Genomic DNA, 24,260 nt, shown 5'->3' with positions numbered 1-24,260 from the left:
GAGGTCTCCAAATCTTGGCTCCATCTGCCTCTCCCGGCTCAGCAGGGCAGTTCTGAGCAGCCTCAGGTGGGGGTGGCTACGGGTGTAATTTGGACAGGACTTTCCTCGCCCCGGAGTCCCCACCCCCAACCATGAGCCTCTCCCTTCTCTGCTAACAACAGTGTAGAGCCAATACAACAGTGACCCCTTTGGAGCCCCAGATGGGAAGAACTACACACTACAGAGCTTTCAAAGGCACTTTCCAAGCCAGGTGAAATCAACCTGGGGGGAAGGTAGCGGCTTTGATGGGGGTCAGTGCTCCAGGACAGTACCCTGGGCTCCGTCACTGGTCACACCTGCCTGAAAACCACCACAGACACCAGACAGGAGGCTGCCAGTAAGGGAGAGATGCAGGGAAGGGGGTGGCAGTGCCCAGACCAGGGGAAAGGAGAGGAGACTGTTACTGTGACATGTGTCATAGCAATCACCTGCAGAGGGCATATCTGTAACCAGCAGTGGGTGTCAGGCCTCACGAGGAGCCAGTGAAAACGAAGGACCAGCTGAACCGGATTACAACACAGCCTGGAAACAAGGACGGGTCTGCGACCTCTGAATGCTTCCCTGGGCACAGAGCCTAGAGCCAGCCTTGCTAACCCCCGATTGCTCTTCAGTCATCCCCGAAATCAAACTGCACAAACTAACCCAAAACTTGCCGCCTTAGAAGGCTCATCGGAGAGAAAACACAACCCTCCTCTGCTCCATTAGAAGCCACAACTAGGAAAAAAAAAAAAAAAAAAAGCCTGTTTGGAAAATCAAACAAATAAATGTGCTTCATTGGGGTTGCTAAGCAAATATCAGCTGCTCCGGGCTCCAAGGCCATGTTTGCTATGAATAAGCAAACACCGTACTGCAAGCAACACCTGCAACAGCACGGGAAACCAACCAGCGCCCTGAGCAGACAGATCGTTTACTGGTGAGAGGGACATGCCAGGGCCAGCGTGGGAAGGAACTATGGTCAATGCATCAGGCATCGGGGGGCGGGGCCGGTGTATATGAAACCCCAAGGTTAAACAACAGCTGCAGCAGGACGTGACACTCTGAACCCTGCTGAGGCAGGAACGGTTCCCAGACTAGCCCACTAGCAGGGCCGGCTTTAGGCCAATTCCACCAATTCCCCCGAATCGGGCCCCGCGCCTAAGAGGGCCCCGCGCCCAGTGGCAGAGCCGCCGGGGTGGGGGCAAGTGGCCAAGAATCCCTTCCCTGGCTAGAGGCTCCTTTTTAATTTTTACTCACCCGGCAGCTCTCCGGATCTTTGGCGGCACTTCAGCGGCGGGTCCTTCACTCGCTCCGGGTCTTCGGCAGCACTTCGGCAGTAGGTCCTTCAGTGCCACCAAAGACCGGGAGCGAGTGAAGGACAAACTGCCAAAGACTACGAGTGCCGCCCGGTGAGTATAAGCCCCACATGTTTTTTTACGTGTTTTCTTTTTTTTTTTCAGTCATCGCTGCCGGGGCCCCGTCAAAACTGTTCGAATCGGGCCCCGCACTTCCTAAAGCCGGCTCTGCCCACTAGCCTACTGGAAATGCAAAGCCAGCTCCCAAGAGCTGCCCAGCCCCTGGTATTCCGCTGACCCATGCCGGCTGGAGTTTCACTGGGAGAGCTGGATGCCTAACGAACTCCCAAAATTCAGATAAAACGTAGTCAGGTCCCCAGGGGTGACCTGGATTTTGCCTCGAATCTGGGTAATTGGTAGGTTTGGAGCGGTGGGATTTTTCTCTGTAAATGCTGATAAACGTTGATTTCATCGTATGCCCCCAAACTGACAAAAACATTTATCAGTAATGGAAATGTACAGATAGGCTGCTTGAGACCTTATTACCGTTTGATTTCAGGCTCAAAGTTTGACATACGATGTTGACTGTTCGCGTTTTACCTGTTATAAAGCTTTAACTTTCTGAATCTCAGTGGCTACTGTCCTTCAATGATTATTTGCCTGATCCTCCCCACTCCCCACTGCTTGACCCCCTCATCCTTTCTCACAATTGTGAAAATGTAACTAGATAAAACATTTAAAAATGTGTAAATCCCCTAATTTAGTGCAACACTGAAAATGCAGATCAATAAAATTGAACAAGTGCTAAAAATAAACATGACCACTGTCCATTGTAAAAGGCAATAAGAATTGAATTGTGCCAAGACTAATTGGCTGAGAGCTGCTGGGAATCGCACCCCTGGAGGGTAGCAGGTTTTTCCCCACTCTTACCTATCCTGCCCCTTCCCTACACGAGTAACGTTTACTAGAATCACTGACTTCAGGCACTCCGCCCAGGGGTAGGGGTTGCAGGACTGCGCCTGTCATCAGTGTCCGTGGCACCAGCTCATCCAAGGAATATTGGCGTTATTCAAACAACAGACTCCGAGAAAGCGCAGAGCTGCGAGGATCTGATGCGTCTCCCGAGGCTCTGAGGAGCCTTCCCATTGACAGCTGCCCTTAATTCACTGAGGCATCCAGTGGAAAACCCAGGCAGTGTTGTTTTGTAGTGATGAAAATGTAACATACAAAGAGGGGCAGATTCCCAAGTGGCTTCCTCACTAGGGCCGTTACAGACACCCAGCGGCCTTCGCTCATCAGGGGCAGGGGTCTCTCACTGAGTGGCTGCTAGTATATTGGGCAGGAGTCCTGCCAGGGCTCCTCTAGATGTGTAACCTTGTGACACTGAGGCTCACGCCTCAGCCGCTCTCATCAGGCCTGACCTACTCAGTGCATCTCACACACTGTTGTCATGCTTCAGACCCAAACGGTGGCATGTAATATCTCTCCGGAGAGCTAACAACTCACTGATCATTAACATTCCTGCATGACGTCGCCATGGTTAGCCTACGAAGAATTATCCAGATGTGCTGGAAATATGCAACTCAACTGGCATGTCAGGGGAAGCTGATAAAGGTTTTTCCAGACAAAAGAAAAGGGCCAGCACCTTAAGCCAGGTGTGGCCAAGGACAGTGGCTATTTGTTTGACTGCGGGAAGACTGCTTGCATTGTAAAATCACAAGCAGGGGAAAGGCCTGCATGGCGTACCCTACACCAGCCAGCCTGGCATCTAAGCCCATCAGGGGACTTTATCAGGCGAGGAATACATTTCCATGTTTACTGGGCTACAAAGAAAGGAGGAGAGAAGCCCTAAGTTATCCTTCACCTGAGGAGTCAAAGACACCAAGTGCTTTAAGCTGCGTGTGCTGGGTCCTGGCTAAAGAACACACCAGCCATGCTGGAAGAATGACGGTGGGGAGAAATAACAAGGAGTCCGGTGGCATCTTAAAGACTAACGAATTTATTTGAGTATAAGCTTTTGTGGGTAAAAAAAACTCACTTCTTCAGATGTTTTTTACGCACGAAAGCTTATGCCCAAATAAATCTGTTAGTCTTTAAGGTGCCACCGGACTCCTCCTGTTTTTCTGGCTACAGCCTAACACGACTACCCCATGATCTGTGGGGAGAAAAACTTCTTTAAACAAAAGGCTCTAGTTTTTTAAGTTGAATTTAGTCTTCGAAGTGGATGTTTATGTCTCTTTGTTTCTAACCATTTCTATCCCGATTCCTTATCCTTGGTATCACCTAAACCTCTGGCTCTTTGGACGTGCGTTTCACTTCTACCAGAAAGCAAGGACGTGCTTTGCTTGGCGTGGAGGTTTCGTCAACCCCAGTTAAGTTACTCAGTTGCTATGCACTGGAAGCAGCACGTGACACAGGTGCCGCGAGCCTGGTCAGGTTTGCGGGTGCTACAGAAGACGGGTTGAGGGGGTCGAGCATGGCGGAGAAAGACATCCTGGGGAGAGAACTGGGGGCAGCTGGTGTCACCCCGGGAGGAGTAACCGGCTGGTGGACGCCAGGGGTTCGTCACTGTACTGTACACAGGTTGTTGGTGTCAGGACTCTGAGCCCAAGTTGCACCCAGCAGACATCCAGGGTCACAGGGCAGGCGGTGACACAGCCCCTCCCTGGCCCGGGGGAGCATCACAAAGCTGTTGCACGTCTGAGCTGGTCAGGACAAGAGTAGAGAGGGGACATCTGGAGAGTGCAGAGCGACGCTGCTTCCTAATAGGACCCATGCCAGGCGTTGCTGCTGGGCCCCTGCAGAGACAACGGGCCCACTATACAGCGAAAGCCTTGTCCATACAGTCAGTCTTGGCTCCCGGACGCTTCCTGCTCCCTTCCGGGTCTGCAGAGCTCTGGGATTCCTGCAGCTACACACGCTCTGGGCCAATCCCTGGACCATGCTTGTGCTCCGAGGGCTGCCCTGCCTCGGGCTCTGCAGCCAGCCAAGAGCCCTGCCAGCCGCCTGTCGTGAGACATGTTTTGTTCGCAGCAGCTCTGCTCAGAGGCGCAGGATAAGCCGGGTTAGCATCCCTCGGCTTCCAGGGCCAATCCCACGGTGCAATCCTCGCTCCCCTTATCTTGGCGGGGGCAGGAAGGATTTCAAGGGGAAGCTTTCATTAGCTCAGGCTTCTCTCTTTGCCCTGCCGCGAAGTACAAATGGAACTCGCAGGCTGGTGGCATTGCAGGGACGAGAGGCATGTCACGGTTATTACTGAGACGGCCCTACAGACGTGCAGGGCGCCGCAAGCGTGCACTTGCAATCGAGGGGCACTTCCTGGGTAACAACGTGCTGGCCTCACTGGCTTTTCCTGCACTGGACTTTTTTTACCTCCAGTTAATTGCTTACGAATCCCCAACTTGCAAACACTGGCGTTTAACACTTGCGGCCTGCCGAGGGCAAAGAACAAGCGTTTGGTGAGCGTCCATACTAGCTTTACAAATGTTTGAGCCATCTCAGGGTCAGCTGGCAATCAACAGACCGGGGCTTGTCTGCACTAGGCGGTGTTTGCTGGTACAGTCCCACCGGTAGAGCTGTAGCAGCAAACCCTGCTAGTGGAGATGCAGCTTAAACCGGAAAGGCTGCTTTGGCCGGTACAGCGTACCCCATTCTCTCAAACAAAACAAGCTGTAATCCGCAAAAGCCGTTTTCTGCTAGTGAAACAGCATCAACACTAGGGCTTTTGCCAGCACAGCACAGTTCCTTTGGGGGAGGTGGATTCCTGCACACTGCTAACCGACAGATTTATGCTGGCAAAACTTTTAAGTGTAAACCACACGCAGCTAAAAAATCTAGGGGTGTGCCACAGGGAACAGACGAGTGGTCCCTGTACCACGGAATCCCGTCTCCAGCAGTGGGCAAACCCCGATCATGGGGTGGACGTGACCCCTTACTCTGAATTAACGCACATGCGACACTAAGGAGAAAGGTGCCCTCTCAGCTAGAGTAAAACCCTAGTGAAGACAAGGCTGTTGGCAGTTTACACACGAGTTAGCAGGTGGAGTTGACGATGGACAAGCCTGCACAGAGCAGTTACCTGCCATTATCGGTGCTCCAGCTACTCCTCTCAGGTCAGCCTCGCTCGAGTGAGAGCAGTCACTCCGCGAGATAACCCTGGAGCTGCTGCGGCCACACTGAGGTGGGGGTACACCCCCTGTTCCTTTGAACCGCTCTATGAATTCTTTCCCAGTGAATTGTGGGAGAGCTTGTCTGTCCTTTCTGGGTACCTGGGGGGAATTGTGGGAAGGCGTTGGAGGACTAGCAGCGCTCCAGTGGACCTAGCCTGTGGCCACTGGGTGTGTTAGCAGACGACGAGTCGTGCTAACTGGCACTTTGGCCTGTACCCCAATGAGCCAGGAACTCGAGATAGGAGCACCACCACGCTCCAGGGAAAGGCTGGTCTGTGTGGAGAGGCAACGCTTGAGTTAACTCCGCAGCCTTGTGTCGGGAACGAATTCCTACTGCTGAGCCTGGGAGTAGTTACCTCAGTCTCCAGGCAGGCTCATGAACCCAGAGGAGCTACAGCAGAACTGCCCGATTGACTGACCCGCTGACCGGCTTCGGGGAGCCAGCAGTCGCTATGTTAAGCCCAGCAGCAGCAGATCGCTGGCGGCTTAGTGCTTACGCCCACAGCAGCGATCGCTCCCGTGCCCACTTGTTCCTTGCCCTGCCCCAGTCTTGCTCCCGTGCTCAGTTCCTGACTCTGGCTCTGATCCTCGCCACTGCTCGAATCACGAGGCCAGACTGCTCACGCCCTGGTCGCGGGCCCTCGACGCTTTAACTCACCTTGCGAACTCGCGTGCCTTGTCGTCACTGTGATTTTACCGTGAGGTGTCTCCCATGAGGTAAGAACATGCCATCCCCCCCAACCACTGACGACAAGGCCCCAGGGGAAAGGAGAAGGATCCCCTCCTGACCCCAGCTGGCTATCACCTCCCCCTCGAAGCATGAGGACTGATTTTCAGGGCAATGGGAACTACGCCCAGACGTGGAAGGCAGGAAGCATCCCTCCTCTCATAGGGGCTCTCAGCGGCCTCCCTCTCCCCCCAGGGAGCTCTCTTTTATTCGGCTCACCCCTCTCGCTCTCCTGCCATCCGGAGGATCAAGTTGGCAGCAGCTCTCCCCTTCTGCCTCTGAGGGACAGGTCACAGAGCCACCAAGGGCTTTATATTTCCATCACGCTCAGGGATTTTACAACCATGAACAGGCCTGAATTTCTCTGGACTTCAAACCCACATGGGTGAAATATACCAGCGCAAGTCACCAAAAACACCACAGTGGGGCCATTAAGAGATTGCAACAAGCTTCGTTAGCAGTAGCTTTTGTTCGCCATTTCAAATCTTGCCAATCAGGATGATTTGGAGGCAGTGGACAATAAATGAGACATATGTTCCGGAGTTCACAGCCTCACCCATAAAGCTGGCTGCGGTAAATTACCATGTACATGTTTCCCAGCCCGTGTTGTAATTACACAGAGCATAAATTAGCTGCTCAAGTTAACCTGTCACCCCCTTTCACTCACTGCCGAGAGAAAATGTGAACTGTCAGTCCTCTAACATCTTCATAAATATCAACACTTGGAACGAGACACAGTCAAGATTAACTGTATATATGTAAATGACCGGAGCTCATGTTATAGTAACACCTTGTTTTCTAGTATATTTTTGGTTAATAATTGAAAACACATTTAAAGCCCCAAATCAGTATTTCCCCAGCGTCAGGCGGCACAAAATATTAGCCATGTGGGGGGTTAGGTAGATCTCTCAATTGTTCTGCAGAGTCTCAGCTTTCATTAAAAAAAATAAGTCTAGTTAGTTTGGTTGCAAAGAAAAACTTAAAAAATGTCATCTCTGTGAAAATGATACTGGGATGTCTGAGTTTGCAGAGAGCCTGAAACAATAGCTGTGAGGTATGAACTGCCCATTTCCTCTCAATGGGCGCTAACTCCAATGCTTTAGAGTATCAACAGTTAACTATTTGCTCAAAGCAGATAATGGAGGAGAGGAAGTGTTCTATCATAATGGCAGGAGTCAGCAGGAGCCACCACACACACACACACACACACACAGCAACTCCTCCCTACTCCCCCCCCTGCAGAGCAAAGCTTCACAGCACATAGATACACAGACTCACCCTACCTGGGCTTTCTCTGGCCTGCCTCCCTGCACAGCACAACCACACAGTTCTGGTGCCTTCCAGGCCAAAGCAAACCTCTCTCTGAGAGAAGGATCTGGGCTATAGATATGGCATTTTAGGCCCTGATCCTGGGTCAGGATCCAACAGTGCAGCCCTTCACAACATGCGAGTTCCCAGTGACTTTGAAACCCTTGGATTCCAGATGAAAGTTTGGTGCTACAAGGTAAAATTTCCCTCTGGCAACAACTTTGAAACAAAAGCACACGCTCCAGGAGACCGGCAGGGACCCCACACCGCCCACTAAAACATGCCCAAGGCACAAGAGAAGTTCAGTCTTTCAAATTCCTCCCCCAAACACTAATATGTAATTACCTATTAGGAGCCTGATCCTGCAAACACCGACACACATGAGCAGTCTGCCAGCATTGCCAGCTCTCACTAGTATACTGGAAAGGTCTCACACCGTTTGGTATTTTTCTTAATGCTCCAGCTCCCGGAGTCCTGTGATTATGTGAGGATCTCAACTTTCATTAAAAAAAAGAAAAGAAAGTTTCTAGCTCTTGTAGTTGCAAAGAAAAGCTTGTACCCCAAAGGCTAAAAAACCAGAAGGAAAATAACCCATCAGTTTATTATTACTTTGTTTAATCTCATGAATTTTAAGACAACCTCATGATTTTCTAAGGCCTGACTCATGATATTTGAATGCTTGGGACAGGCAATACTGCATATGTCAACATTCCTTCTCTGAGAATGACAGTGGTCTGCCCTTTTACTGTGCTGTGAATTAAAATGAATCACAAAAGAGCACATTATAGAGTGCCCAGACGTACTAACAAGTAATGACCCTCTGCAGAAAATGCTGCAAAGCTTCTTCAAAAAAGCCTTTCTGCTAAGAGAATGGCTCACGTCATGGACCCCCACCTTTTCCCCTGCAACTCCCAAACCTCAACAATGACACCTCCAAACCCCAATGCCCCCACCAGCAAATAAATAATAATAATAATAAAAAACACCCAAAGAAGAAATTAGCAAAATCTAAAAAACTCAACCAAAACTCCTTCCCCAAGCAGAGATTTGGCCCCCAACACAGGAAGTGCCAGAGACTCCATGTTGTTCACTGGGGACTTTGCAATTTCTATTGATTTCATGATGATGGGCCTCCAGATAAACCCCTAAGATACACCAAGAACTAGAAATGCAGGTACAGGCCTGATCCTGCCAACACTTTTCACACAAGTAACCTTATGCAGCCGAGTAAGCCCTGCTCCATCCTCCCATTGGGGAACTGCTGCATTTCCACTCCCAGGTGGAAGAAACTCCCTGGAATGCAATGGGTCTCTCATTTGGGAAAGTCCCCTACTCACATGTTCTAGTTGCTGCTCACTGATAACCTGTGATTAAAGGCCAGAGGGTGAAAGGCCACATGGCCAGCTGTACTCTAGGTGCTGAGAAACGTAAACAGTCAGCGAAGAGAGCGTTATAACCAGCAGTTCTGAAACTGCCGCTCTGAGAAATACCTGCGACAGCAGGCAGTCGGCAGGAAGGTCAGAGCCTGTAAGAAAGGAAGAAAAGCCTCTGGCAAACCATTCTCCTTGTGCCTAATTACATAATCTTCCCAGATGGTCTTGCTAGAGGTGCTTTCTAATCCCCATCCTCTTTTCTTCCCTTTTAGCAGCAATGGAAGAGAGTTTCTTGCTCTGATTTATAGCAAGGAATTCAGAGAGCTGATGTACACACATATCGAACTTCAGCCCAGCAGGTGATAAATCTTCAGACTCCTGTATAGCTGCCTGTAATCAGGATTAGCGAACCTGCGAAAGCTGCAGAGCCTTCTCTTGTCCCTTGAGAGGCGAGAATAAAGCAACTGGCACCATGGAGCAGGCCAAGGGTCCCTCTAGTCTCCTGTTGTACAGAATCAGATCATTTGATCCCTCTGAGGTGTTAACAGCCTCCTGCAGAACTGGAGCAGAATACCAGCCTGGCATGTATGGTACCCTGCCACATCAGAGCACATCAAATCTCCAATTAATCTAGATCCCTGTCTCTAACAGTGGAAAATGCTGGATTCTTCAGAGGACGGTAAAGAAAAAAATCACTATAATCCGATATCGTGCTGAACCGTGCCTTGCTACAGTACATCAGAAAGGGATGTTTTCCCTGATCCCAGCATGTGCGTATGCAGGCTTAGGAACACAAGGTAAATAAGACTGAAGATGAAAGAGAGACACCCCAAGTATTTTTGTTAATTTTTCTCAACTGTGACACTATGTCCCATATTCTTCATAGAGATATGGTTACGATAGGATTATGGCATAACTAAGATGTGTTTTTTGCAAGATGGGTCACGTGAGATCTCATTGGAAAGGTTATGATTTACTGAATATGATTAACCTATTTGTCTGCATGTATCATTTTTGTATCTGAAGTTAGGAATATTGTCTATGCATCTAGTACAAATGTGTTTACACCTGGAGAACGCCCACTAGACAGAATGCAATCAGTCTGGATGGCTGGTTGGGAAGGGCCAGTAGGGAAAACAATAGGTTTTTGAAGGTGCTAATCTCAGGGAAGTCTTCCTGGGGACGCTACAAACAGCCTCTGAATTATGTCTGCAGGGTCATCTGACCAAGTCATCTGGTACTGGACTCCATGATAATAGGTTCCCACCCTATGCAAAATCTATTTAAGGCAGGGAAGTGACATCATCGTGACTGGTTCTTCATTGACTTCCCATCCAAGAAAGAGGACTGCTGGAAACCTGAGAACTAAAAGACTGGACTAGGGGAGAAGGGCTAAGCCCAGGCCTGTGAAAGGAATATCTGGAATTTTAAGCTGCAAGCAAGTGAAGCCTGCCTTCAAGACTCCTTGCAATCCACCTAAAACAACATGTAGGGTGAGAATTTGCTACTTATAACCAGTTTCTTTAGTATATTAAGCTTAGTTTGCGTGTTTGTTTTATTTGCTGGGTAATCTGCTTTGATCTGTTTGCGATCCCTTATAATCACTTAGAATCTATCCTTTTGTACTTAATAAACTTGCTTTTGTTTTGTCAGTGTGTGGAAATCATCACTTGGGGCAGAAAGCTGTATCTCTCTCTCCACATTGAGGGAGGTGGTGAATTTCAGGACCTTACGCTGTAGCGTTCCCTGTACAGCGCAAGATGGTACAATTTTGGTTTACCCACTGAGGGGGGAGTGCACTTGAGTACTGGGCAATCCCTTAGCTGAGCCTCCCCATGCAGAGATGATCTCAGCATCTGGGTGTGTAGCTGCAGCCAGGTGTGTCCCTACCTGTGTGTGTGCTGGTAAAGTGCAGTCTGAAGACATGCAGTCTGGGGAAGGGCTTGGCTGGCTTTCCTCAGCAATACAGTGTAAAGGGAACCCGGGCTGGTGGGTCGGGCAGGCTCACTGGTACCCCAGTTCCAAGTGGCACCCCGGGGGGGAGGGGAACTTGTCACATAACCACCAAACTGAATAAAAAACAAACAAACAAACGTTTATAAAGAACAGGGGCAAAATTAGCCAAGGGCTAGAATTCAGGATCTATGCCAAAAAACCCCAACAGCTGAGCTTTCTGGAATAAGACGTGAACCGCTCTTTTAAAACAAAGCATGGAGCGAACCTTTGGATTGAACCATTCCCCTGCAGCGTTAGGGACGCATACCGGAGCAGCATTGTGCTAGCACAGGAGGAACCAGTCAGTAAATCTGGGGATAAATGGGGAACCGGCCTGTGTTAGCTGGGGAAAATGGGAAGCCCTCTCTAGGGAGAGGTTTAAACTTTTGGCCGTTTTAACAAGCAAGGGTGGTTCTAGGAATGGGGGGCGGGGTCGAGGGTGGGGAAGCACTTTTTCTTTGGCATGACTTTCATCTTGACGGTGTTCTTTAAAAAGAAAAAAGGAAAAAGAAGTCTTCTATCTTTAACTCCTTCACTGCCAGATGATGCAATGATCCCAGCTACGTGTTTTGGGAGCAGACCTCGGCATTCAAGAGGAAGGAACTCACTGGGACACTCAAAAGGTATGAACGGCAAAGACCTGCCTTTCCCAGCGTTGTTGGCCCAGGATGTGGGCACCATCCATTTATATTCACTACCCAAAACTATGAGCATGGCTCAGTCAGCCCAGGGTGGAAGAATGACAGGGAAGTGCGGCTGTGACATTTAAAGTTACTAGGTAGGAAAGGCAAGGACAGCCAACCAACCAGCAAAAGAGCCTCTCGGAGATGCTATTAAGTCATTTCATTTTTCTGGAGTGGACAAATATTTAAGCCAGCAGATGACTATTTTATATGTTTATGTTAATAGGGAGAGAGCTGTAATTATCAGCCCCCTTGACAAACATCGAACGTTACTAATAAACGGCACAGCCACATGGTGCCAAAATATCTTCATAATGAAATGCCAGCACATCGTCAGCTGCACCGCCGGGGCCTCAGGGCCCAGCAGGACCGAGGGAGGCGGGGAAAGGCAGTGTGCATTTCAGAGGAGCTCTCCTATGATGGGTGAGATTGTGCCCAACCCAGCACCCATTCAGGGTCTAGCTGCTAGCCCTATCCCCTGTCCAGCCCCACCTTCTGCTCAAGTCTGGGGTTGCGAGCGCCAGCCCCTAAGAGGGCAGAGAAGGAATGAAACTGTGGCCCTGTTGTCTCTCCTTGCTAGTCAGCAGAGCTGATCCCATTTGGGCGTGTGTCTGTGAGAGTAACACTGAAAATGTGCATCCTGGCTTCAAAGGATAACAGCCTACTACCGCTCCCTGCTAATGGAGTTACTTCCTAAGCTCAAATGGCAGAGCTTGTGCTTTGGTGTGGAAGGTCCGGGGTTCACGCCCTGCGGAGGGACGGGGATGATCCAGGTGCTCGCTGTACTGTTCCACCAGCTCTGCAGGGAGAGCGCACGTCCTGGCTCTGAGAGCCTATCACAGCGCAGCCCTGTCCTTTGTCTTTTAAACCAACTGGGCCAATTCCATCCCCGGACGAATGCCACTGGGTTCAACCACGTTCCCCCAGGGATGGATTTGGCTGCCGTGCATTGTTTTTCCTCATGGTACCACGCGGAGCGGGAGTCTCCAGGGATGAGAAACCTGAAATCTGCGTGCATTAGTCACAGGAATGACTGATCCACAGCACCCCCATCAGCCCCGGCTCCAGGGGCCACTCAGGGCAAGGAGCAGAGGGCTGGTGCAGCATCAGGAGTTCTGAAGATGGGGCTGAGCCCCTGGATGCAAGTGCTGAACAGACCAGGAACCTGGGTTTTTAAACTCCACCTTCATTAGCTGTTTGAATAATTGCTGTTAACAAGGTGCAGGCGGTGGGAGACCGAGCATGGGGCAGGGACACAGATCAGGTTCAGAGGGAGCCACTTCCAGGGGAGCAGGTGTCTGCACAACAGATTTTCCATGGTATTTAATGCCCTGAGGAGCTGCCCGCGGAGAATCTCGGCAAAGCCAGGAGCCGGAGACGCACACCGGCCCTCTCTCGGCTGTTTGACTCTGACAGCGTGCAGGTAAAGCCGAACAACGACGGCGTCTGAGGAGAACGCAGCTCCTCGCAGTCCCACATCCCCTGCTGGGAAGATCCGCAAGACATCTGAGCGCTCCTGCCTCTCTAGCTGGCCTGGCACAGGAGGGTGAGCTGGGCGAGTGCCAACGGGGCTGGTTTGGAACCACCCCAGGGCTGTGGACGGAGTGAACTGAGCCAGGGAGCTCAGCTTTGAATTCTCTCCCCAGAGCAGCTCCTGCACCCCGGGGGGAACGGGGGGGAGGCAGGACGACCTGCTGGTCCGACTGCTGCACCTGGAGACCTCATGCAGCCCTTGCATTGCATGTGGTGGGCGGAACAGCCCCGGCTCCCCTTTGAAGTGGGCTGAAGCGACACCATGTGCTCTGTGCGCCGCTCAGGGCTCCAGATGCCAAGTGCAGGGGAAACCTCTTCATCTCTGGAGTTGAAAGGCCTCGCAGAAAGCTTTCAAGTGGGGTCTGGTTCGAGCCTGCTCTGCCGGCAGCCTGTTCTCAGACTTTTCCCTTCTTCTTTCATCTCATCCCCCCCTGCTCCTGTTGGAGACATCAGCACCGCAGCGGAGCTCTGGGAAAGGGGCGGGACTGACATCCCTGGAGCCGGGAGCCTTTTGCTGACCCAGCAGGTACAGCAAGGGCGGCAGCAGGGAGCAATTTTTCCCTCCCTGTCGCCAGCCCAGACCTGATCTGCAAGGCCCCCTTTACTAAAGGGACAGGAACTCAGTCTCCAGGGCCTGTTCGGTTCCTGGCTTCTCTGCCAAGATGGCTCATAATGGGGATGTGGAGAGGGTAAGGGGGGACCAATTAGTGCAGCTGAAATGGTGCTGCTGTGGGATTCTGCCTGCTAACAGCAGGACTGAGCCCCCACCAGTTCGTTTCACATGTGCCACCTACCGCGCAGGCATCCGGAGATACTTTTGGCAGGGTGAGACGTGATCTGAAGAGACCTCAAATCCAACACGACAGGGCTGGTGTCATGCCAGGGCCGACAGATTTACCCCACTTGTGAGCTCAGCTGGAAAAAGGGAGTGTAAGAAGTGTATAAAAGGCCACAATCACCTACGACAACGACACAGGTTGATGGGAAAAGGCACAAAAAGCGAGAAAGGAAAACTGAATTCGTCCAAACAAAGAGGCCAAAAATGAATCAATCAGAATTGTTGTGTCAGAAATTAGGCCTAACTGGGGGACACAATCCCGAGGGGGTGGTCTATTCCACACACACACACACACACACACACACACACAAACTCCCTTCGTGGCTCCTTATAGAAAGACTGTGGGGGAAAAAAGCTTCCCTTGGGGTTTTGCTGCAGTTGGCCCTTCACTGTGTGTGTAGCCAGCTGCTCCTACGGGCCTGATCCACACCACCCCCGTCAGGCTGCGAATCCGGCCTTTGATCAACGTCCCAATGAGGATTATCCGCAGGAAGAAAACCAGGAGGCAGGAGCCTGCCTGGCCCACGTCTCTGATCTGACACCACAAGAAGAAATCCCAGGGAAACATTTGGGGCAGAGGGGGTGGGGGGACAGGGGGCTCAGCTGGTGCAGGGTGGCTGGGAGAACATGGCAAGGGCTGACTTGTGCCCTCAGGTCTCATTTTGAGGCCAACTCCAAAGGGGGCTGAAAGCAGAGGGGAGAGGAGATGAAAGGCTGGGAAATGGATGCCACGTTCTGAGAAGGTACTTGAGGTAAGGGGCTGCATTTCAATGGGGTCCATGTTACCCTGTGCTATGCCAGAGGGCAGCCGGATGCCAGGCTCCTTCTCTGGGCACGGCTGCTTTCGGAGGATGCGACAGGCTCAGTCAAGTATGGGCACCAGCGGGTTGCTTGTAGCTCGGGAATGAGGCTGTTTGTGCCAAAGGAAAATGTCCTGAGAGTGGCCAGCCCCAGGCTATCCAGAGGGCAAGATTCCCCAGGGGCGAGTCCTGCAGCCTGGTCTGAACTATGCAGTATAGAAACAATCATGTAGGCTGGAGATGCCTCATGCTAAGACATACGTTTGGGACCGGGACCGGACGCAGCACGGACGAGCACTGGCCGGAGAGCGAAGGGAGTCAAACAGCAAACACGCCGAACCCTGGAGGGCTCAGTCCAATTCACAAACTACTAAATCAACCCACCACCACCGACCACAAGTGCTTCGCCTTCTGCCTGACGGGTGGAAAACACTTTACGGACAGATCCCATTGGCAACAGCTGGAGCTGCAGCTGCTCGGCACATGTGAAAATCAGGGGCTGGGTGTCGGAGTTTGGCCCACAGCCCAGGGTTCGAGGACACGGTGGGGAAGCCTGGCCTGTGGGACATGCTCACGGCCGCGCAGGGCGTCAGTGGCAGAGCCCAGATCTCCAGATCCCCGAGCAGCAAAGGGAGGTTCCAGCGCGAGCAGTGACCCCGTCAGCGAGCAAGTTCCATTTCCCCAGAGAGGAACCCCAGGGCTCGTTCCGATCGAGTCGCTGCCTCTCAGGTGCGTCTCTCCGCAGCCTCTCATCGGCTCTCCCGGCTTGGAGCCAGCGCAAGGTCTGCGTGGGAGAGAGGACGCTTACTTCCAAAGCAAATTACCCACCCAGCTCTGCAGTAATTACAGACACAAAGCTCCTCTATTTAGCTTTGCATTTACTTCTATGCTAAACTGCTGCCCGCGCCCCGTGGCACCTTCCCGGATCGCCTGACAGCAGCTCTCTGGGGGCCTCTCACTCCCTCTTCCTGAAACCCTCCTCCCCGCATCCTGGGGCTTTGCAAGTACGGCTGTGTGACCGAACCTCTCCCCTCTAGGGGCCTGCAAAGAGCTCGGCCACAGGGACTAGGCCCGGGACGGGAGAAATGGCCCCCTCCCATCTCAACCCACAGGGAGACCAGGCTGCCTGCACACTCAGGCCACGTCCACCCCCTGTGGGCCCAGTTTCAGCCAGCGCTGGGACCCCACACCACAGCGGCCCCCACAAAGCTAAGGTGCTCTGTGGGGCTCAGGCTTCAGCCCCAGGCAGCAGCGTTCGGCCTGCAGCTTCCTGCCCTGCGCCCCAGCGCGTCTAACGCCGGCCCTGGTTTCCGCGGATGCTCACTGGGCACAGAACCATCATGGCCGAACTCTGCTGGTGCGGGGTAGAGCAGTAGAGGCACACAGACCCCCCCGAATAACCCGGGGCAGGGTCCCCACTCGCCAGCCTCCCTCCAAGCAGAAGCACTTCTGAGCCTGGCACAACTGCTCAGGGGACAGGGCTGGGCCCCAGGTTTGGCAACGGGTCCATCTACGCAGTTCCCTTTGCCCGACTGAGCCCTAGATGGTTCCTATAAACAACAGACCGTGCTCTACGGGGCGGCACCAAACACAGGTGCCTCTCCCACACAACGCAGGGTTTGGGGCCACTGCCCTTGGAGACCATAGCACTGTTCCAGGGAAGGGCCAGGCAACAGACCCTGCACCAAGAGGGGACAAATTCTGCAGCATGAAATCCCCAAGGAGCAGTGGGAGAGAGAGAACATATCAGCTACATGGCCCTTGGGGGGGGAAGCTAGAGCTCGGCTCCTGCAGTTTAACACCATGCAAAGATATTCCTGGACCTGCCAGACTGTCGGCGGTGCCTGGTGACCCTTGCTGGTACTGCCTGGCCTAGGGTGTGAGGGGATGGGATTAAACTCATGCTCGTGTGGGGGGATCTCCGGGAGTTCTAGCAACAAGCTGGGATGCTTTGGCCCAATCCATACGGGCTCATGCAGCCACCACAGATGGCAACCTCACAGACTCACACGCCGCCGGGCTTTCTCATCCCAAATGGTGGCGGGTGCCGGCCACCCATTCACTCAGCCTCATTACATGACGGAAAACAAACGGAGTCACCATCAAGTCAAGCCTGGAATTCACACAGGGCCAAACCCGGAGATGTCAGGATATGCCCTGAGCAAGGTGGATCACTTGATGATTCCCTGTTCTGCTCTTTCCCTCTGGGGCATCTGGCATTGGCCATTGTCAGAAGACAAGATTCTGGGCTAGATGGACCTTTGTAAAGGAGAAGATACGCGGTGCAGTGTAGTTGCTGTGTGCTAGGTGGGAATTCCAGTCAGAACTCTACAACTCGAGCCCTTCGCTGCACACAGCCCTCTCTTGGAGCAGGGAAGGTGGGGAAGGGGTAAGAGCAAGACCTACTTTAATCCTTTGTCATCTCCTTCCAATCCCAGGAGGCGCAAGATGATTAGATAAAGGTAGTAACATCACCATAAGCCATGCATCTCATTATTATGGGAACTTTGGATACTCCTGGCTTTTAATGTGACGCGCTAAACTCAGCGCTTTAATGGAAAGGCCTGGGAGATGGAGTTTGCCCAGCTGGGTTTCTACATTGTTTTGCCATCAGCCCACTTGGAGCATCCGTCCAATGCTGCAGATCATGGAGGACACGACCCTTCAGGGAAGCGAGAGGCAGGAATCAGACGCCACCACAGTCGCTACTTCCCAGTGCTTCTTCCAAGCAGTGTCTCAGTTTCACCAAGCCAAAATTCCACTGCCTGGCCAATGAGGATCAGAGACTCTCAGGCTTTAAGGCCAGAAGGGACTGTCGTGATCATCTCGTCTGACCTCCTGCCCATCGCAGGCCACAGAACCTCATCCACCCACTGCTGTAATAGACCCCGACCTCCGGCTGAGTTACCGACATCCTCAAATCATGGTTTAAAGACTTCAAGTTACAGAGAATCCACCATTTACACTAGTTCAAACCAGCAAGTGACCCCTGCCCCATGCTGCAGAGGAAGGCGAAAATCCCCCAGGGTCTCAGCCAATCTGACCTGGGGGGAAATTCCTTCCTGACCCCAAGTAAGGTGATCAGTTAAACCCTGCGCATGTGGGTGAGACCCACCAGCCAGACACCTGGGAAAGAATTCTCTGTAGTAACTCAGAGCCCTCCCCATCTAACATCATACTCTGCTGCAAGAGAAATGGAACCAGTTCTCGATTCAGCAATCAGTGGGATGGTGGGTGATGCTTTATGGGTTTTTTAAACAGTTCTCACATAGGAGGCCAAAAACTACGTGGACTCGAAAATGCTCTAATCGGAAAGATCCAACATGAACACACAACACAGGCTACAACAGTGTAACAAAGAGCAACTCGTCTACAGTACAGCAAGGGGTGAAGTGTGTTTGTGAATCTCTTCCCCACCTCTCCTCCCCCACCCTGGTGTGTGAGCAGAACACCGGTATGTGAAATACTTGTAGTGAAACAAGAATCCACCCAACATTTGAGTTTTTCTGTACTGTATTACAAATGCCAAGCAGGTCCTATTTTCACAAACACAGCATTTCGCACACTGCCCTGACATTTTCTTGTACCGTTTAGTGAAAGGTAATGGAACGTGCGTTTGAAAATGAAAGCTTTCCACCGCTGATATAAAATAATTCACTTCCCAATGCCAGCTCAGACAGCGGCTGCCCCGAGTTTAGTTCCTTTTGTAATTAAGATACCACGAGTTACATTTTCAAACCACCACCTTCGAGCTTTCTCCCAGCCTTGCCTGCGCTCTCCCTCCACATCTGCCAAGCCACCCCACTGTCCTCCTGCAGATCCCTCCTTCAAATCTCTTCTGCTGTGATGGCAACAAAATAACTTGACGATTGTCAGGCCACTGGTGGGCTGAGACCGCAGCCTGTTGTGCTGACCAATATGGCCTCGTTGTTTCTGTGCACTCCCTTGTTGGTCGGTTTTCCTCCATCTGGTATCTTGTGTCTTACACTTAGATTGGAAGTTCTTTGTGCAGGGACTGTCGTTCTGTTGTGTGTTAGTACAATGGGGTCCTCACCCGGTCCGTGACTAGAGCTCCTGGGTGCTATGATAATATCAGTAAAAATAAGAGCGGGAGGGATCGACAGTAGGGCAGTAATGAGCAGGATTGGGGATGCGGATCATCATACCCAGTACTGTATCGGCATGCAAGTTACTTGCATCGATTGCAAGGGCCAGTTCTCCGGAGAAGAGGCATGCAGTGTTCTTAGGGAGATAGCTAGATATACACCCCTTCTCATCAGACTCCTGTATCTGAATGGAAAAGACATTCTCCCCTGCTGCTCCCATTACCCAGCAGCAAGTGTCAATACTCTAGCGAGTCTTTTGGTGTCAACAGAATCAATCTCCTGGTAACCAGACTGCGATTATTTCTTTTTCAAGCTCCATAGCGTTACACAGAAATCTCCGTGTCTCGCAAGGTCCTAATTGTTCACAGTCATTTATTCTGTAAGTGCACTTGCCTCTGAATGCAACCTGGGAACAAGAGTGCAGAGAGCAGAACAAGCCCTTGCTCAGAACTCAAGACCGAGTCGGTCACTCACAGATAGCAGGAAGGCATCAAAAGGCTTGGCAGTACAGAGGAGCATGCAAAACTCGAGCTTTTGCTCAAGTGTCTTCTAATTCTTGAAGTCTCTTGGGTCTGCAAAAACAGGCTACAGATCTTGCCAAAACCGGGTCTTGTGAGACCTCCAGAACTTCCTACTTCCAGTCTGGCATGATAGCTGCCTGTGCCCGGGTATTCCAGACTTCGCCCTGCCATGCCAGACTGGAGCCCTGAAAGGCTGAGGCAGCAGCCAAAATAACAACGGCTGAAAAGAATTAATCAGTCTTCGGAAAGGTTTGCACTGAACTTTTTAGTGTGAGCTGCAGGGAGGTGAGAGTTGTCCTGGTTTACGGGACCTGGTGCACCAACCCTGCTCTGAAGATGAGGCAGAACAGACCAGCCAATAGGATCTTATAAACACTGCAAAACAATTCTAGGATGCCATCAACACCAACCAACCAATCTGCAAACAACTCAAGGAACACAAAGTATTTGCCTTAAACTCTCAGCACGTTCCCGCTGGGACCTGACCGTGTCCAACTTACTTGGATGTTGTCAAATGATGCTCTGTTTGTAACATCGTACAGCAGTAACAAAGCTGTGGAGAGAGGAAAAGACACAGTTAATGCAGGTAATTGCTTGCTGAATGGTCAAAGGGTTTTTGTTTGTTTTGCTTTTTACAGCAAGATGTTTTCAGGGCGATGAAACTGAATGCTGAGAAATTCAAAGTTACGCACACTAGAAAACATAAGCCAACTGTACATGCAAAATAATGGGTCTATAGTTAGCTGTTATCACTCAAGAAAGATCTTGGAGCCATCGTGGATAGCTCTCTGGAACCATCTGTTCAGCAGCAGTCAGGAGTGAGCAGAATGTTGGGAACCATTAAGAAAGGGATCGATAATAAGACAAAATATCATAATGCCACTATTTAAATCCACAGCATGCCCACACATCTAATCCTGCGTGCAGTTCTGGTCACTCCAGCTAAATATATCTATATTAGAACTGGAAAAAGTAAAGAGAACTGCAACAAAATTGATTAAGGGGACGGAACAGCTTCCACGTAAGGAGAGATTAAAAAGACTGGGACGGATCAGAAAACAAACAGCTAAGGGGGATATGAAAGAGGTCTGTAAAATCATGACTGGTGTGGAGAAAACAAATCAGGAAGTGTTATTTACCCCTTCACATAACACAAGAACTAGGGGTCACCCAATGAAACAAACAGGCAGCAGGTTTAAAACAAACAAAAGGAAGTACTTCCTCACACCGCACACAGTCAATCTGGAACTTATTGCCAGGGGATGTTGTAAAGGCCAAAAGTATAACTGGGTTCAAAAAAGAATTAGATACGTTCATGGAGGATGGGTCCCTTAATGGCTATTAGCCAAGATGGTCAGGGCATGGCGACCCCATGCTCTGCGTATCCCTAAACCTCTGACTGCCACAAACTGGGACTGGACAACAGGGGATGGATCACTTGATAATTGCCCTGTTCTGTTCATTCCCTCTGAAGCACCTGGCACTGGCCACTGTCGGAAGATAGGACACTGGGCTAGATGGACCATTGGTCTGACCCAGTATGCCCGTTCTTACATTCTTAGGTTCATTCAAAGAAGCAAAAGCTTTGTACTTGTATTATGTGTTTTACTGAAGTCATTGGTATCTCTCACAGTGGGTTAGGAAATCATGAAGGCACCCTCCATAGAACAGTCTTCTTTTTGTAAATTTAAATCCATAGGAGGAACCTTCTCAGCTATGCAAAACTTGCATGGGAATTGCACCGGTCTCCAGAGAGCTGAGAGACCCAGAGGACAAGCAGCATTCTGAACTCTCCCTGCCAGGCGGGAGCTTGCATCCTGCGCCTGAGGTGTCAATGTCTCCTTAAAAGGACACTGCGTGGGGGAGACACTGAAGACGCAGCCTGTCCTTTTAAGGAGACATTGACACCTCAGGCGCAGGATGCAAGCTCCCGCCTTGCTGGTGGGGGCGGCAGCTGGGGACTGGGAAAGCAACTGACAATTTTAGATAATTGTCATTGACAATGAAGTAGCACCTAAGGCCCCATTGTGCGGGGCACAGGAATGTGCCTACGGTCCAGGAAATTCAGAGTCCAGAAAGAAATGACCAAAGTCTTGGCAAGGACGCTGAACAGAGATGACCCATCTGCATAGCACCTTCACAGACTGGTCTACAGCACCTCGGGCCTGATTCTCACGTGTACTCCTTCCTGACTGCCCGACAGGGGCCAAGAGGCCTTCGGATTAATGATAATCAGGCCCTCTCTATAGGTATTATTCAGTTTTAAATGACACAGGGCAAGAACGGGAACTTCCCATGCATCTCATTCAGGAGCCAAGCGTCCTGAGCATTATCGCAGTGGTTTACGCAAGTGCCTCTCTCGCCTAGTCTGTAACCTCTTCCCAGGGTGCTCCTCTGTCACTCAGGGAAAATCTTACAGGAACAGCTCATGCTGGGGGCAGAAGGGCCATCTCCCTCTGTCATTTATCACAGGAACTAACTGGAAGAATGCACAACACAAGGGGAAAAACAGCAGGGGCCAAACTACTACAACCCCCCCGGGGGAGACCCTGATGGACAAGCCCGCTCCAGCGCAATGCGCCTGCCAGAACAACAGGCGTGTGCTGTCCATCCGGGGGCTTGGTGCCTCAGTGTGCCAAAGACGACAGAGGGCTAGATGACAGGGGAGAATGAGAATGTGATAGTGAGTCCTTAATTGCTAAATACCGGTTTGAATCCTGGCCAGGTTGGTGGCGAATAACCAAAACCCATCCCTAACTAATGGCTGTTCAGTGGCTTAAGTTTGCACATCACAGTTGGCAACAACTGGTCCCTTGAAGGGGAACTCAGCAAGAGGTCCCATGGACCTACAGGCCTTGGAGATGGAGATTGTCCTCTCAGATGGGGCCCCCTCCAGGGTCACGTGGGGGTACAAGGGGAGTGCAGTGTGGGAGAGTCTTACACAGCTGCTGCATCTGCAGGCAGAGAATTCAGCTGCCAGGGGTCTCAATTCAGCAACCTTCACACGCTCTAGGGGCCGGCTCCAACTCCCATTTCAGGCAGGAGAGCTTTGGCTGGTGCAGGATTGAGGCCTTTCAGGTAAATCCACGCCCCTCCCTGCGGAGGGCGTGCCGAGTGCCTGGCTTAGTGACATGTTCTGTCTTTAAAGGAATACGGAATTAAAACGCAACCTCCAGAGTTCCACTTGCGTTTGCATTTTAACTTCAGCCTCGCAGCTAAAAAAATACATCAGAGGCCAGCCTGGGGCGGGGGGACCCGCCCTGACACTCCCCCGTCCCTGTTCTCTATTGCGGTGTGCTACTCCATTCCCTCTCGGAGAGAAACAAGAAAACTCTCCCATGCCCCCTGAAAAGGGAAACTCAAACCCTGCCTCTCCACCACTCCCCTCACGCCCCCAGTTCCCCAGTCCTCCCTGGGACCCAAACAAGGGGATGTACGAGAAGGTTAGTTTTAGGGCTAGTCGTCAGCCAGTCGGCCCCTTGCTGCCCCTGCTCGACCACATCTACAGATGCTGCAGATGGTGCACTTAGAATCAACACTCTGGGGCCAGAGTCGGGATGAAGATCCCAACTTCACCAAAGTCCAGGACTGCTTGGATGCAGGGTTTGGTTCAGATACATCTCTACTGTACACTTTAATGCTCTGACTACAGGGCCGGGAACCTGCTGGGAAGCATCCTCTCTAACAAACATACACAGTACCCAAGTACAACCTGCCCGACATACAAAGGACACCATATCTTTCCCAAGAAATCAATTCTCTGAAAGGAAGGTGAGCTGCCATTCCTTTCTCCAGCATCGTTCATGGGTACATCTAATATTGGCTTGAGACTGTTCAGGGAGCCAAAGCTTTACAGAACAGAATTACGTCCCAGTTCCTCTAAAGGTCTATGCTCTAGTTCTGTGACTGAGCACAAAATAGCTACAGTAGATTGGAATAAAGGAATAAAACCCCTAGGTAAGTCACTAACTCAGGATTCCGAATTTCACACCAAGTAACAGCAAATGTTCTCCTACCACACTGGCTATCATCAGAGCAAAGCAGCTAGAACATTATCCCTTACCCGGCTGCACCGTGAAATAGTGACACCCGGGGCCGGCGCTTCCATTTAGGTGACCTAGGCAGTCGCCTAGGGCGCCAGGATTTGGGGGAGGGGGGGCAGCATTTTGCTGCCCTTGGCGGCAATTCGGCGGCGGGGGGTCCTTCCGCGCTCCGGGTCTTCGGCGGCAATTCTGCGGCGGGTCCTTCAGTCGCTCTGGGACCCACCGCCGAAGTGCCCCGAACACCGGGAGCGCGGAAGGACCCCCCCACCGCAGAATTGCTGATGACGACCGGGAGTGCAGAGGACCTCCGCCTAGGGCGCCAAAAACCCTGGCGCCGCTCCTGGTGACACCCAAAAGCCAAATCCTTACTCAAGACACAGGCTGATGGGGAGTTTTGGCAAGAAAAGACCACCCGCATGCCAGCAAAGCCCCAGAACCACAGGTACAGGATATGCCAAAGCAAGGACGGTGCCTGGGATATTAGCTCGGCATGTTCCTTGCAATGCACCGTGATCTTTGCAGGCCTTCCATTGGCTACATGTGCTCCTTGCCCTTTCACCAGCCTGGGGCCCTCTGCACATGAGTCCCCCGAGAGTACTCTCATTCTGTCGAACAGGAGAGAGGAGCTGACTAAATGTGGGCTGTTTAGAAGTCAGATGGATTGCTCGGGGTGGGGGAAGGTTAATCTTCATTTCACAGAAGAAAAGCGTCTGCAAATATCACTGGGTTGCAAAGGAAGAGTTCCAGTTTGCTGTGATCAATGCACTTAAAGCCAGCTGGCTTTTCCGCCAAAGAAAGCACGCCTGAGATACCACCTAACAGCCAGAGACACGGAGCTAACGCTAAGCACACAG

At 51.5% G+C, this 24,260-nt stretch overlaps 1 protein-coding gene across 1 annotated transcript in view; it reads right to left on the bottom strand.

Annotated features, from left to right (window-relative positions):
* The window catches only part of RAB26 (RAB26, member RAS oncogene family), a 203,797-nt gene that overhangs the window by 37,149 nt on the left and 142,388 nt on the right, over positions 1–24,260 (bottom strand). Inside the window, exon 5 of the mRNA XM_005288938.5 lies at positions 19,864–19,916. Within this exon, the coding sequence (XP_005288995.1) occupies positions 19,864–19,916 (53 nt within the window). The remainder of the gene's footprint in view (positions 1–19,863; positions 19,917–24,260) is intronic.

Source organism: Chrysemys picta, chromosome 10, assembly GCF_011386835.1.
Source record: "Chrysemys picta bellii isolate R12L10 chromosome 10, ASM1138683v2, whole genome shotgun sequence".
Taxonomy (NCBI): Eukaryota; Metazoa; Chordata; order Testudines; family Emydidae; genus Chrysemys; species Chrysemys picta.
The sequence above is the reverse complement of the archived record's forward strand: the minus strand, read 5'-3'. Positions and strand labels throughout refer to the sequence as shown.